Source organism: Dromaius novaehollandiae, chromosome 7 (assembly GCF_036370855.1).
Source record: "Dromaius novaehollandiae isolate bDroNov1 chromosome 7, bDroNov1.hap1, whole genome shotgun sequence".
Taxonomy (NCBI): domain Eukaryota; kingdom Metazoa; phylum Chordata; class Aves; order Casuariiformes; family Dromaiidae; genus Dromaius; species Dromaius novaehollandiae.
The window spans coordinates 45,191,988-45,206,246 of record NC_088104.1 but is presented as its reverse complement, the minus strand read 5'-3'; the positions used below and the strand labels follow the sequence as shown (position 1 = coordinate 45,206,246).

Genomic DNA, 14,259 nt, shown 5'->3' with positions numbered 1-14,259 from the left:
AATCCTGCCGGAGTTCAGAGACTCCAGTCACTGCAGGCCAAGAGGGGTTTCATGAGGCTTTCTGGGCCGGCACGTGACATGCACACTGACGGCTTCTTGCTAAGTCCTCTGAATGGGGATCAGACGTCACCTGCGGGGCCTCTTCTCAGACAAGCACCTTGGCTGGGGACCAGAAGCCACTTTGTTGCTGTCGGAGCAGCCGCAGGTTGTGCTACAGCCAGCAGCGGGCTGGTCGCTTGCCCACCTGCCATCCTCACCTGAGGATTTTGCTTATAACTAGGCAAAATCACTGCTTTTCCCTGCAAACAAGGTAGAGCTCTCAGGCAGGAGATGGATTTGTTCTGGTGGTGGGAAGGCATAATCTGAGACTGCTCAGTGGGTTGGCCTTATCCTCGCTGCAAAATCATACAGACCAACTGTCTCTTAATACCTTCTCAGAGCCTCTTTAACATGGGTCCAGGCCTCCAAATGCTTTCCTCCATCAAATGAAAATAATCAAATAGTCCAATAAACAAAAGACATGGGAATGGCCTGATTGTTTCCTTTTCATATCAATACTTCTCTAACAAGTTTGGCACTGCAGGACTTTCCAGGGACACATAGGGGTTGAGCTTAAGTTGAACAGGCTTTCCTAACACTGATTCTGGTTGGGGTCCTGATGCCGTCTGTGTTACGCTGGGTTGTGGATCATGTAAGCTGAACCTGCTCATGGAAAGCAAGGAACTACAAGGGGAGATTATGTGGGATGACATAGTTAGAGAGAAATTGGTATTGAGGTGGAACTGGCTGACTTTATGCTGGCTAGGAGCTGTTTCTAGGGGGACTTTGGATTTATGCAAACCTGTCTGCCTGTGAGCACAAACTTGTAAGTGATGTGGACAGGGAGTCTAAGAGGAAGCAGGTCCTTTCCCTGACCTAGTGCCCCTCCTTGGAAGTGCGGCCTGCGTAGCAGTGCAAACTGAGGCACCCATCCCATGAAGCCAACTGTCCACACTCTCCAGAGCAGGCAGAGTTGGTACTGTGCCAACCCACTACCAGCGCTGTTAATGTAGGGCATGCACTGCTCTGAGCAGCCTCTGGCAGGATGAGGGTCCAGAGGAGGGGGGCCCTTTTGGTGAAGACTCTTATGTTCATTTAGGTGAGGGGCTGGGAGCACTGGCAAGATCTGTACGAGCTTTCCTCTCCTTGCACCAACCCACCTCACCCCTGACCTGCAACAGACTCTGCCATTCTGTCCTGACCCTGCTCCCCCTTTACTGTGCCAAAGCACCTCTGCTCTGACCTATGGCACCTCTCTGGTGTCCGTGTCTCCATGCTCCTCCAGCTTCACAAGAGAGGGATGGGGCTCCCTTACTCCCCAGAGGTGCTTTGGAAGCACTGCGTGAGCTGCTTTCCTGACACCTCTTAAATCCCAACAACTTCTTGAGAAAAGAAAGGGAAAGAAAAGTGAGGGGCTCTTTGCTATTGGGGAAGGGCTAGCTGAACTGTAGCTTGTGCTGTGACTAAGACAGGGAAGGACAGCAGCTTGGCAGGGGGGAAGACTGCACATATCTGACTCCCACTGCTTCAGTATCCAGAGGAAAACAGAGAGACCAGGGGAGCTTGAAGGTTAAGGGCCAAAAGGGCTCGCGGCAAGGGAGAAGCTAGGGTTGTTACCCATCTGTGGTACAAGAGATGTTTGTAGAAGTGAGGTTGTCTCCTACCACCACTCCTTATTGGTGGTATCTCTGCCACAGCGCAGTGCCAGGGATGGCATTACTTGGGTAGCAGTGAGTGTCTGTGCCCACAGGGAGAGGAAAAAGTGGCCAGATGCTTAGCTGGCTCCGAGTTTCAGATCCTTGCTTCTGCGGTGCCTGTCACCTCCATTAAGGCCCCCAAATCCCAACTGACATGTTCTCAAGTCACCCTGTATCAGGCTTGTAACACACTGCCATAAGCTTCAGAGGCTAGTTTCTACCCCCCAGAACAGCTTCCCCTCCAATGGCCTGAGCAGCCCCTTGTCAGCTAGACTTCAGGGGCTGAAGGAAGCCAGTGAGAAGTCAACTGCTGGGAGAAAATTAAATTCACCTAATTCAGGATATTGATATGACCCTAGGAGAGAGGGGAATCTGTCTCCCCTGTTGCTGGACCTTTGGCTCTAGGCCTCCCTCTTGGGTGTGTGCTGGGAGCCCATGGGCATCCATCGGAGGATACCTGCCCATTGAGGGCACTGGGAGAGGGTGGGCCACGCTTGGGCCACGTACCCAATGTCCAAAAAAAAGATGCTTGAGCCCCTTCTGAGGTGTTGCTGCTTGATACAAAACTGGGAGAAGTGGCTGATACACCAGAGGGCTGTGCTGCCATGCAGAGGGACCTGGACAGGCTGGAGAGTTGGGTGGAGAGGAACCCTGTGAAGTTCAACAAAGGCAAATGCAGGGTCCTGCACCTAGCAAGGAATAACCCCCTGCAGCAGTGCAGGTTGGGGGTTGATCTGCTGACAAGCAGCTCTGTGGAGAAGGACCTGGGAGTCCTGGTGGACAAGCTGAACATGGGCCAGCAATGTGCCCCTGCAGCCAAGAAGGCCAATGGTATCCTGGGCTTCCTTAGGAAGAGCATTGCCAGCAGGTCGAGGGAGGCAAACCTTCCCCTCTACTCAGCCCTGCTGAGGCCACATCTGGAGCACTGTGTCCAGTTCTGGGCTCCCCAATACAAGAGAGACGTGGAGCTACTGGAGAGAGTCCAGCACAGGGCTACGAAGATGATTAGGGGACTGGAGCATCTCCCTTATGAGGAAAGGCTGAGAGAGCTGGGCCTGTTCAGCCTGGGGAAGAGAAGGCTGAGAGGGGATCTTATCAATGTATACAGATATCTTAAGGGAGGGTGTCAAGAGGATGGGGTCAGACTATTTGCCCAGTGACAGGACAAGAGGCAACGGGCACAAACTGAAACACAGCAAGTTCCATCTGAATATGAGGAAAAATTTCTTTACTGTGAGAGTGACAGAGCACTGGAAAAGGTTGCCCAGAGAGGTTGTGGAGTCTCCTTCTCTGGACGCGATCCTGTGCAACATGCTCTAGGTGACTCTGCTTGAGCAGGGGTGGTGGACTAGATAGTCTCCAGAGGTCCCTTCCAACCTCAACCATTCCGTGATTCTGCAAGGCTGGGCTGGATCGCTGCCTCCTGCTAGAGCCCTGGCAAAGACAGCGTGAGCTGGAGGATGAGCAGGGTGTAGGCAAGACAAGGAGTGTTGGCCCACAGAATCTTTGTTTTCTTTTCTACTCTGGTTATTAAGTATTTGTTTTTGTCTCCTCCCTCCCCCCTCTCTTTGCCCCTGTCTATTCTAGGCTGACGTCTGAGGTCACTGGAATGGGCGCACTCTAATTTCCACCCACCATCCTTCATTCTGCATCACCCGACCCTCTCAAGCCAATGACACTCCACCCAGCTTGTACAATCTGTATATTTACCGTCTTCCCTTTATCTCCATAGATACTCTTTTCTTTACTAACAAATATATATATATATATAAATACACACATATGCACACACTGAAACATTTCTTTATGAGCTCCATACTGTGCTCCTGGTACTGCTCCTGAACTCTTTAGTTATGGTCCTTGTTTTCAGTGCATGGTGTTATTACTTCATCTGCTTTTTTGGGGGGTGGGAGGGGGGTTTTCACTGGTGAGACTCCAGGAGATGATGAGTCTCTAGTGTCAGTCTAGCTTAGCTATTTAAACGTTTGAGTTGACATTGACGGTATTTACTGTAGCCTATGGAACTGTGATGCCATCCAGAGCTGTGCTTGCTTTGAAGTACTTATTTTTCTCACAGTTATTCCTTTGATGCTCCTGTTTTGTTCATTTTGCTTGTCCTGGCTCACCTTTGTGACCTTGAATCCTTGCCCTGAGATTAAGGCATAGTTTTTACCTCTTGTTATTTTGGAAGCAGAATATGCAGGAGCCAAGTCTACGCGCATGCATTAGTTCACATACACTCTATTCCCTTTGCAACATGGCAGGGTCCAGACAAGCTATTTTTCTTACTAAAGGAAAGGAATAATAATCATAAAAAAGTCCTCTTTTTTAACTAACAAGCAACTGAAAGTAGGAGGAGTTCAGTTATACAGGATTGAAACCCCCAGGGGCCTTTGAAAGCACTCATGACAATCCCCACAAGCAACTTTTGGATGATAGCTCAGGAAGCTCTGTGAGCCGGCTGTGTTTGTCAATGTTTGTATTCAATAAATGTCTGTGCAGCTCTGCTACCAATGGGCTCCGACTATTCTTCTCCAGGGTCGCCTCACAGTCTCCAGTGTGATCTTTCCCTCTGCATCTTTGCCCACCTGTTTAGCTGTTTTGACAGAAGGTGGGGGTAATGTACAAAACCTTTAAAAAAAAAAAAAAAAGGCCTCACTGAGTGATGCACTTATTGAATGGTTCTAGACCTTCTTTTTATAAAGGGGAGGGTAATCGATTTGCACAATGCTTGCTTTTTTTTCCTAAAATTAATTTACTTCTTACAGTATGATGATAAGCATCTCTCACTGGCCACCTTGTCTGGACAGATTTGCCATGTCTAGGCCACATGTCCTTCCCTGGGATCCTTTGGGCTCAACCCTGCCTTCTGCTTCCAGGCTCTTGTCTTTGCATCCCTCTCCTACTTCTCATAAGGGGAAACAAATACATTTTCCATCAGTTAATTTCCTACTGTATAAAATGTATGGTGCACATTTTTCCCATTTTGCAAATGAGGGGGTCGTAATATATCATGTCCCCACACCACTAAGTAGCTTCATAATATGTTTTTGAAGCATAACTCTTGGGAAATATGTATTTTTGTTCCAGATGAGCCCCAAGACTTCATGGCACTTCCTTCTCCCAGTACTGCTGGCACATGGCCCTGTGTGCACGGCCAGCAGCTCTCCACTCTTCTGCTGCAGGGATGTCGCTCCCACCACCAGTACTGACTGCTTGGCCTCTCTACCTGTGCTCAGATGGGGTGGTCAGAGTCATGTTCCTGTGCCCTATGCATGTCAGGCAGCAGCTTGGCCTCTTTCCTCTCCTTAGAGGGATCTGGCAGGGTTAGTACCTGAAGCTCTGGACCCCACAGTGCGCAAAGCTCCTCCACAAAGGTGGGGGCTCCTGGCCACTGCCTCTGAGCGTCTGAAAATCACTCAGTCTAGGTGTCTTAAAATCCACACATGCTCAGTTTTCCAGAGCATTTTAAGCCTCTGCATTTAAAGGTGTTTCCAGCTCCTTAATAAGATGCTTTGATGCCTGTTCCCAGCCCACTGCCCTGCTATCCCTGGCAGTTTTGATTCAGCTGTGCCTTTCACGTGTCCCAGCATCCACAGCATCCCCGCATTCCCTGGCCAGGGGAGCCCAGGTGCATCTGGCAGTGGGAACGGGCACAGATGGGGCCAGTAATCTCCTCCAGGGGAAGGCAGCAGCCCCCATTGTATTTGTGCTGACGCCAGAGCAGGGCGGGAGCCCAGGCACCAAATGTTGCCCCCACCAAATTGCAGGCTGACCACAGTGAGCACAGAGCTGTGTGCCAAGGCAGGAATTTAGCCGTGGGTGACTGGCACTCCTTATATCCTCCCATTCCTCGCTCCAAGCTCTAGCTCAGGTATTTTTCCTTTCGAAAGAACAAAATATCTGTACGTGAGTGTCAGCATGAAAATCCCCCGGCAGTGTAATAGAGCCACCCAGCAGCTCTGGACAGTGATCTGGGTTCATGTATCAGCCAGCAAAAGCTCCACATGCTGCTGCAACCCCCCCAAGCCGCTCGAATGCACATCCTGCAGAGCTACAACCGGTGAGCTGAGTGCGAGGAAAGTATGGCCAAGCACCAAAGGGCCTTTGCAGGGAAATCTCCATAACCCTTTCTTTCTGCCAGCTACTGGGATGTCCCTCCACTCTGTTGATCTCAGCTGGGCTGTCGTGTCCCAGGGATCCAGGTTTTGCATGTAAAATTGAGACCCTGTGCTGCAGCCAGGAACGGAGGGCAGCCAGTGGCCTAGGGTGATATACTCTGAGAGGGGGAGTATGGGGGGAGCCAGCCCATCTCACCATGGCTTGGGTCCCCGATGGGGTTGTAGGACAAGCCAGAGGATGAGCAGATGCCATAAGTGATGGAGGCAGACAGCAGTAAAGGCACATGGCAGGAGCAGCCTGCTTCCACTTTTTGCTCTGCTTTCTGTGCATTTTGGAGCCTTTTAAAGCTCTGACACAAAGGGTGCTGTTAGAAATCATCAGCAGGATTGTGCTGACTGAGACTGGGGAAACCCATTGCAAGCAAATGTGTTCATGGGTGTTCATATGTCTGTGGGTCACTTAGGCACTGAGGAAGGTAGGGAACCTTAATTAGGCATGCTAATTGCAAAGAGTGACGGAACATCTTTTCCACAGGGTTTGTGGCTTCTGCAGAGCATGGTTGCCCTGGATCTCTCTGCAAGATATGTGCTGCACTATGGGCACTCAGCTCCCTCTGCTACTTTGTCACTCCACTGAGAAAGCCCTGCCCAAAACAGTAAATGCCTGATAGTGTCTGCTGGATGCAACCAAGCCCAGAGGTTACTAAAGAGGAGGAGACTTTAGCAATACTTTTAATGTGGCTACACTCAGCCCTGTGCCAGTGAGTCCACACACCATGCTCGCACTTGCCAAATGGTGGGGAGACCCCATGGGAAAGCCATGGGGTGGAATTTGCTAAAAAGTGGGGTGGCTGTTTCCACAGCCTTTTGAGAGCGTGGCCTTAGCGAGGCACATGTCCGCCTATGCCTGGTTCAGGGTCAGATCACGTGAGGAATAAGTACCAAAGGTGCTGTGTCAGACACAAGCGTTGCTGTGGCTTCAGGTCATGATCAAAACCACGGTGTGAAGGCTGCAGGCTCCAGCTTCAGCTAGGCTGAAGAGAGCACTTTGGGAAATGCTGCACCGTGCCACAGGAGGAGCAAAGAACAATTCAAGTAATAGTGGAGACCTAAAAAAAGGAACCGAGTCATTGCAGCCTCAGCTCTCCATGGAGCATCAGTGGAGTTTCACAGCTCTTCCAGCATCTAGATAAAAACAGAATGCTTTTTTTGGTCATTTTTAAATGGAAAAATGCCAAAATGTGCCATCTTGGAGTCCATAGCACAGGGCTGAGTTTTGCCTTATCACCTTGGAATCTTGTTTTGTGTGAATGATGTTTGTTTGTCTGATCTTTAAATCTTAAGGTATTTCCAAGATATTTAAGTGAATGCTTTGACTGACCTGAATTCTGGCTTGAGGAGGCAAGGGAACCCTGATGTACCAAACTGATCATAGTTCCGCTTTTACTATAATACAGGACACATTTTTTTTATTATTATTTTTGCTATCCAGAGACCATTTGTAACAGGAAAAAAAGAAGTCATTGGAGCAACTGTCGTTGGGAACTACCTGCACTTCTGCAAATGAAGCCAGGGAGCTTCTCAAACCAGGCATGCAGAAAATGACAAATCCAAGCTGAGCTCCCAAAATGGCAAATGCTTGTTTGCCTCCCCATTGCGCAGGATTCCCATCCTGGAGGGAGGGAGGGTAGCAGCCCAGCCCACTGCCTCTCCCACACATGCATTTAGGTTTTACACTGAGCCCTTTGCTGTAGGGACCAAGTGAGAGGAGCCTGCTGAAAACACAGGGTGTGATATCCCATGTGGGACAGCACAGTGAAGGATACGTCACGCTGGAGTGGCTAAGGTGCTCTTCATCCAAGCATTACCCACTTTTGGAGTGTTTGACTTTGCAACGTACGTTTGAGTCAGATTTCCTATGTTATTTTGCAAAGGGAAAAAAAAAAGAGAGAAACCCATTGTGATGTGGGAGTCTGGCAGCTTCTTTATCATCATTTGGGCATGAGCGTGGACTAGGTAAAGAGGTGTTTAAACAACAATTCCTGTGTTTCCTGGGAGCATGTTGATGACAACAACAAAACCACATGGAAATTTCAAACTCAGCTTCTGTCAAAAGAAGATAGCATGAAGATAGGCTAGTTTCTTTGGAAGAAGTCAGAATGCTTTGCTGTGACTAAGTCTTTGTGATCTGTCTTGGTTTTGCATTTTATATGATCTTAAAATGCTACAGAGAGGCATCCACAGCCATGCCACTGGGAAAAATATATGCACATCTCAAATGATGAAGTAAATATTCAATGCAACATGAAGATCACAGTTAATCAACAGAATAGCTTTAATGTGATGCTTTTCCCCTATCAAAGCAATGCATTTTATCCAGACGGAATGATTCAACCTTTCTGGAAGTAACTAGCTCAATATTCCTGCGTTAAACTCTTGGGAATTTGCTATTTTGTGGGAAAGTGTGGCTTTGGCAGGAAGGAATTGGGCTAATGCCTCATCCTTCCCCCGCTCCTGAAGCATGGTGGCTCTCTGTCCAGGAGGGGCTGGCTGATGACAGTGCATGGCACTCAACTCCTTCAGCCTCAGCTGAAGGTCTCACCTCTACCTCATAGCCTTCCTAGGTCATGCTTCCAAAATTTAAGTCTTTGGAGTATTGTTATATGTATTTTTCACAGACTGTGTTTTCCAAAGGGTTTTAGCAAATGCAATATAGAGCACATAATGGGGGGGGTGGGGGTGAAAAAATAGATTATTTCCCCTAAGGGAAAGTGACTTTCACCATGGAAACACTTTAAGTTTAAATATTCTCTTTTTATTTGTAATTCAGGGTTGTCTTTTTTTATGTATTCATGCTAGTCACTTTTAATTATTCTAATTTCGAGCTTAGGGCCCATTAGAAAGGGTAATTTCCACCCCCTCCCCAGTGCCTGCAGAGGTAGGGTTTCCAGGGGATTGCTCCATGCTTGGTGCTGTGGGAGGGATGAATCCTTAATTTTATTTTCTCCTTGGTCACAGAGGTGGAAGGATGTTTGTGATTCTGTGTAAAGTCCTTTTGACAGCTTTCTCATTGCGTTTGCAGAACCTGGGAGTGTGGAAGTCCAGCTCTCCATAACTCCAGCCATAGCAGAGCCTGCTTGCAAGGAGCCCTGATGTGGCAGGCAGCTTCCAAAGGGAGCCAGCCCTGCCACAGCTGGCGCCACAGCTGGCTTTGGGGCTCTCCGAGCCCTCGTCTCACACCCTGCTGTGGCTCGCAAAACCCAGGGAAGGGCAACCTTGTCTGCACTCCTGCTTTGCTGCTCTGCAGCGTGTAGAAGAGAGCAGTGGGGCAGTTAGCATGCATGGCTTAGCAGAGGTGCTAAGGAAACCCCTATCCCGCACCCGTGCCCTGGGAGGAAGGGCGTGGATAAAGTCCTCTGGGCATAGCTTGGTGCCTGGCTGCACCATGGAGTGGGCTTATATCCCCAGTGCCTGTAGGAAGGGCTGTGCCACTCACCTGGGCAAGGTGCCAGGTGTCACCTCCTCCTGCCTGTGTTGGGGGGGGGGGATGACAATCCCATGGCAGGGCATCCCAGCTCCTGGACCCAGGCTGTATCGAGAAACTCCCTCCAGCTGGTCACTAGATGTCTCTCTTGGCCTGCTTTTTGCAGGCACCCTGCTCCAGCTGAGGTCCTAGCATGAGTAACTGTGTGGGGCCTGGGGGCTGCCTGCCATCATCCAGTTTTTCCACAAGTTCCCCCAAATGCATTATTCCCCCCACCCACCATGTGCCGCCCCAGCCTGTCCATCCTCCCCTCTGCCAGCCCCAATGGATGTCCATTACAGGGGCTGTGCTGCGGGGGCTTTGGGCCCTGCTGGGAGGTGTTTCCTACAACCTGGGATGGGACCTGCATGAGCAAGATGAGGTGCGAGAGTGCAGACACCTGGACCACAGGCAATCTTTGGGTGTGCAGTGCTCCCCACCTCAGCCCCTTCCCATCTGCAGGAAATCTGGGCTCGCGTGCCATGCTGTTGGGAAGGACGTGTGAGAAACGGTGCCTGAGAAGGAAGTAAATATCCTCAGCCAGTACAGAGGGTCTCCTCTGGTGATAACCTGTGCATCTGTCCAGCTGAGCCAGGCACCATTTCCACGGACCTTTACGGAGATGGCTTTGCCCATCTGGGCAGCCTGTGCATGGCCGGACTGGAGAGTGGGACTGTGAACCTTCAGCCTCAGGTCTCCCCATGCTCTCCAGCTACTGGTTACACCAAGAGAAGAGGTTCTCAGCACAAAAGCCCCAAATTTCATTGCAACAGGCCTGAGCACGTTTGATTCTGGTGGCCTGGCATTTCTCAATGGAAAGACATTTCACTGGAAAACTCCCAAGCGGCTCCGGTCCTCTCGCTGGGCCCTTGGTGCCTCGTGTGCACAAATGGGGAGTGGATTTCTTTGGTTCACTTCAGAAACACTTGGCAGCTGACGCCAGTGAAGAGTTCAGGTTGGAGTGACTTGCAAAAAGGTCTAGGGCTCGGTGCAATTCCCCTGCTCCCATGTTCAGTATCACTAGGAGCAGCGCACTGCTCAGAGGGTTATTTTTACTTTCCCTTCAAAAAATGCAGCTGTGGATCTTAATCCACTGTGCTATGCATCAAGCCTGAGGCCTCCATCCAAAGGGTAACGTGGCAGTGACTTTTAGGAAGCACTGAATGTACCAGATGTGCAACTCTTTTAACTCCAGATGTGCAGCTCCTCCCACTCACCCTCAGCCTAGTTGTCTTGCAAAGAGGAACAAGAGGTACCAAATCACTCCAAAAGCATCCCACAGACTAAATCTATCCAAGTGAGAAACCAGAATGTCTCAGGATTCCCACACCAGTGTTTATGCAGCTTAACCACAGGGATGTCTCTTCTCAGAAATCTGTAATCATGTCGGCTCCACGCACAGGGAACAAAACCAGTTAGGAGATGAGTTAGATAAAATGGAGCGATGGGAACAATCCCTGCATGCTGGCAGGAGGAGGCTTTGTAGCTGCACCATGAGCTTAACTCCATGCTGAACTCTGGGCTCTTGCTGATTTAAAACATAAATGCTGTTTCTGTAACGAGCTGTTTTGATCCCAAAAGGGAAGGCTGGGATGTGCATGAGGACTTGCATATTTGAAACACTCCCAGAGTACTATCTTCTGGTTCCCTGAGGTATCAGTGGCATTTTTATACCTGGAGGAAAACATAGGTCCAAGAGCATTTGTTACTGGGCCAAAAGGCAAACTAGTGCTGGGTGAGACCTTGGGCCACTTGGCTCTGGACCCTGTCTGGGTTTTGACCCTTCAGATGAGACACTGAGGGGCCAAGCTGCTCCCAGGGCAGTGGTGGCATCACAGCATTACGATGGTAGGCCATCAAGCAGCCAGGATCCCGACTGAGCATGAAGAGTGCTGACCAAGTGGGGCAACCCCAAGTGCTTTTCAACCCCCTCCCAAAGAGTGGGATGGAGGGCTGCAGTAACATTAGCCCCAAATTTGGCATTGCATCCATTGCTTAGGGTCAAACTGAAACAGAAATCCAGAGACAGTTTCATCTGGCATTCATGTGAGCATTTTCATTCAGTGTTTTTTGGGTGGGATTGCTGAGCCCTCGCAATCTCTTCCTTCTGCGGAAGAGCTCCTACTCAGGTGTGCCCATACTCCTCGGAGGCTGCGGCCCAGCATGCCATAAACCGGATGTGCAATGCCATCATATGAGGTTACTGTTGCAGGCAATGCTGTCCTTGTCCAGGGGGCATTTCTGCATGTTACTAAGCACAGAGCCATGCTCCAAAATGTCTTAGGGGAGTGCCGCAGAGAAATGGTGTATTGTTGGTAACTTCCTAAAAAGCTAGTTAAAAAATGCAAATTTTGCCTCTAAGAGAAACTTCCATTTGTATTTAAAACAAATTTTCAGTTGCACACTTGCAACAAGCAGTTGCTTGCCGGGTAGCTGGAGGGCACATGGGGCTGGATCTTCCTCACTCGGTGGGGTTGCTTCCAGCCCTGCCTTGCAGGGGAGACAGGAGACAAAGCAGCCACTTGCAGAAAGCTGTGAGTTGTTCTGACTTTGCTCTCCACCAGACTTGTGCACCTGGAATGCTTGACTGATGGGGTCAGCAGCGACAGCCATCTTTTTCTGCTGTCCTCGCAGCACCACGTTTGCAGGGCAGAAGGAGGGAGGCATGCAGGGGTGATGCTAAGCCCGGAGACATCCACAGTGTGTGGTGTGGGATAGTGCGATGTGAGAAAAGTGACTCAGAGTGAAGAATGGGGATCATAAGCTGCCCAGGGGACATCTGCTTGCCCCATCACTGCTGTCTGCCCTTCCCAGCCTGCCCCCAGAGGACTGAGAGTTGGGACCAGCCCCATCCCTCAGCTGCACCGCTGCTTGCTCTGCTCCTGCAAGCAGGCCAAGGTGGAGGGGCAGCTACCTGGCCTGCACATCCCCTCCCTGCCACCTCTCTACCCCCACCAGCACCTGCTAACAACGCATTTTCCTGCATAAAGCCTGTGGCATTTGTGCTTTTGAATGTCTCCTCCAGGACTCCCAAAGAGCCACTTTCAGTGCCCAGGTAGAGCCCATAGCCCATATCTGCACCATGGTTGGCCATACCATCACCCTGAAATGAAGGATCCATCCCGGTCCTTCACAGAAAAAAAGCTGGAAGCTTCCCAGCCCTTCATCCAGGATTCTTCCCCCTGCCACCTTTTTTCCCTTCTTTCTTCCCAACCAGCCTCTGTAGTTGCCACATCCCAGGGTTCACTCATCTGTCCCTCTCCCCACCTCTGCCTTGGGAGGATGCTGGGAGGCTCTCCATGAATATTGCAGTACTCTCTCTGGCAAGGCTATTCCTGCATCCAGGAGTGTCCTGGAAGAGCAGCATCCCCATGATCTTTGCCAGACACAGGAGCCATGCAGGCAGTGTAGGGCTATTTGGTACTTGTGATCTTGGGGTCGGACCAGCTCTCAGCCTCTCTGCAGAGCAGTGGTACACTGTGCGAGTACCTTGGAAGTCTGGCATGCTTGTTCAAACTTGTAATATATGCTAGGGTGTGAGCTTCCCCAGAAAAAGGAGTTTTTTGCTGGTGTTGCTGGGTTGTCAGGCTTTCAGTGAAGAGCTCAGCCTTGTGACTGATAGCCCAGGTTTGGCCGTCGGGGCACAGATGTCTTAAGCATCACATTGGAGCATTTCCATGCACAGAAGCAATGGGGGAGTTGCTTGGAGCATGGTGGGGGGCCCTGAGACAGCCTTGTGTGATTGCAGAGCCCAAGGCATAGCTGGGGACAGATCTGGGAGGGGAACACCTCTGTCTGGGAGCTTCAGCTGAGCCCTGACCATTTTCATTGATTGACTTCCCAGTTCTCTGGATCCAGAGCCCCATGTGAGAAATACCTTCACTGCATAACTGGAGCATCACAGCAGACGTGGCACCGGGGGCTTACGCTGGAGCTGCCCCTGAAGACACTGCCAGCTTCTTGCTAGCTTCTCCCTCACCATGGTCACACTGTTGCACCCTCGCATGGCTGAACTGGAAGCACAAAACCGCCCTGCCTGTAGATGCATAGACTCGCGCTTTCCTAGGTGGTCCCTGGCGTATCTGCTCCCTCAGCAATGGCTCAGAGGACCAGCAGGAACCAGAGAACTTGAGCAGCGGCTTGGAAGAGGATGGGAGCTTGCAACCAGCTTGCATGGCATGTGGCTACTTGCAATCCAGCAGTACCTGCTTTTGCAAATGAGCATTTCCCTGTTTCTTCTCTTTGTGTTTCTTTTTCACTCTTTAGTCTCCTGCCAACATAGCTCAAACTTAGTGCTTCTTCTCCCCCTTGTGACGTGTATTTGCTTGTGCCCCCAGCCTACATGTCAGTCTTTTCTAGCACTGTGCTTCTCTAGGCGATCCAGCTTTATCCTGTAGTTCATGGCTTATTTGTGTAAACACAATAAAGCTCTCGCTATTTAAGGCCCTCTGCCCAGCTAGCAGGAGAAGGCCGGGGTGAGAACCGCCACCTTCCTCCGCTCTCCAGGCAGAAAAGGGCTGGCTTGGGTCCCCAGCAGCTGCCAACACTGCTCCGTTGCCCCGCAGGTACGGCCGCGGCTGCAGCAGCCGGCAGCGGGATGTCCAATTCTGGCGTCGAGCAGCAAGGCTGCAGGAGGGACTCTGCAGGGCAGCCCCACTCTTGAGCCTGGTGCTGCGGGAGCTCCCTGTCTTTCTGCGCCCATCTCCCCAGAAGGGTTAATGCAGCAACTCAGCCCACGCAGTCCTTGAAGTAAACTGTAACCTAGAGGCGGCCGGCTGGAAAAAGTGCCTCAGATTCCTGGCTCTGCTCTGCATCAGGAAACGATCACGCACAGGCGTGGAGCTGCCAGAAGGGGAAGGGGAGCTGGATGGGGGGAGTA

At 50.7% G+C, this 14,259-nt stretch overlaps 1 protein-coding gene across 11 annotated transcripts in view; it reads left to right on the top strand.

Annotated features, from left to right (window-relative positions):
• PCBP3 (poly(rC) binding protein 3) overlaps positions 1-13,778 on the top strand; it is a 96,187-nt gene extending 82,409 nt beyond the window's left edge. For 8 of the 11 annotated variants that reach the window (XM_064515459.1, XM_064515453.1, XM_026107411.2 and 5 more), the window contains one exon: positions 13,225-13,778. In XM_064515459.1, coding sequence (XP_064371529.1) covers positions 13,225-13,270 — 46 coding nt within the window. In that variant the 3' untranslated portion in view covers positions 13,271-13,778. Of the gene's footprint in view, positions 1-3,323; positions 4,247-13,224 lie in introns of those variants that run through there. The other 3 variants (XM_064515458.1, XM_026107412.2, XM_064515451.1) reach the window with 1 other exon arrangement.
• The last annotated feature ends 481 nt before the right edge of the window (positions 13,779-14,259 follow it).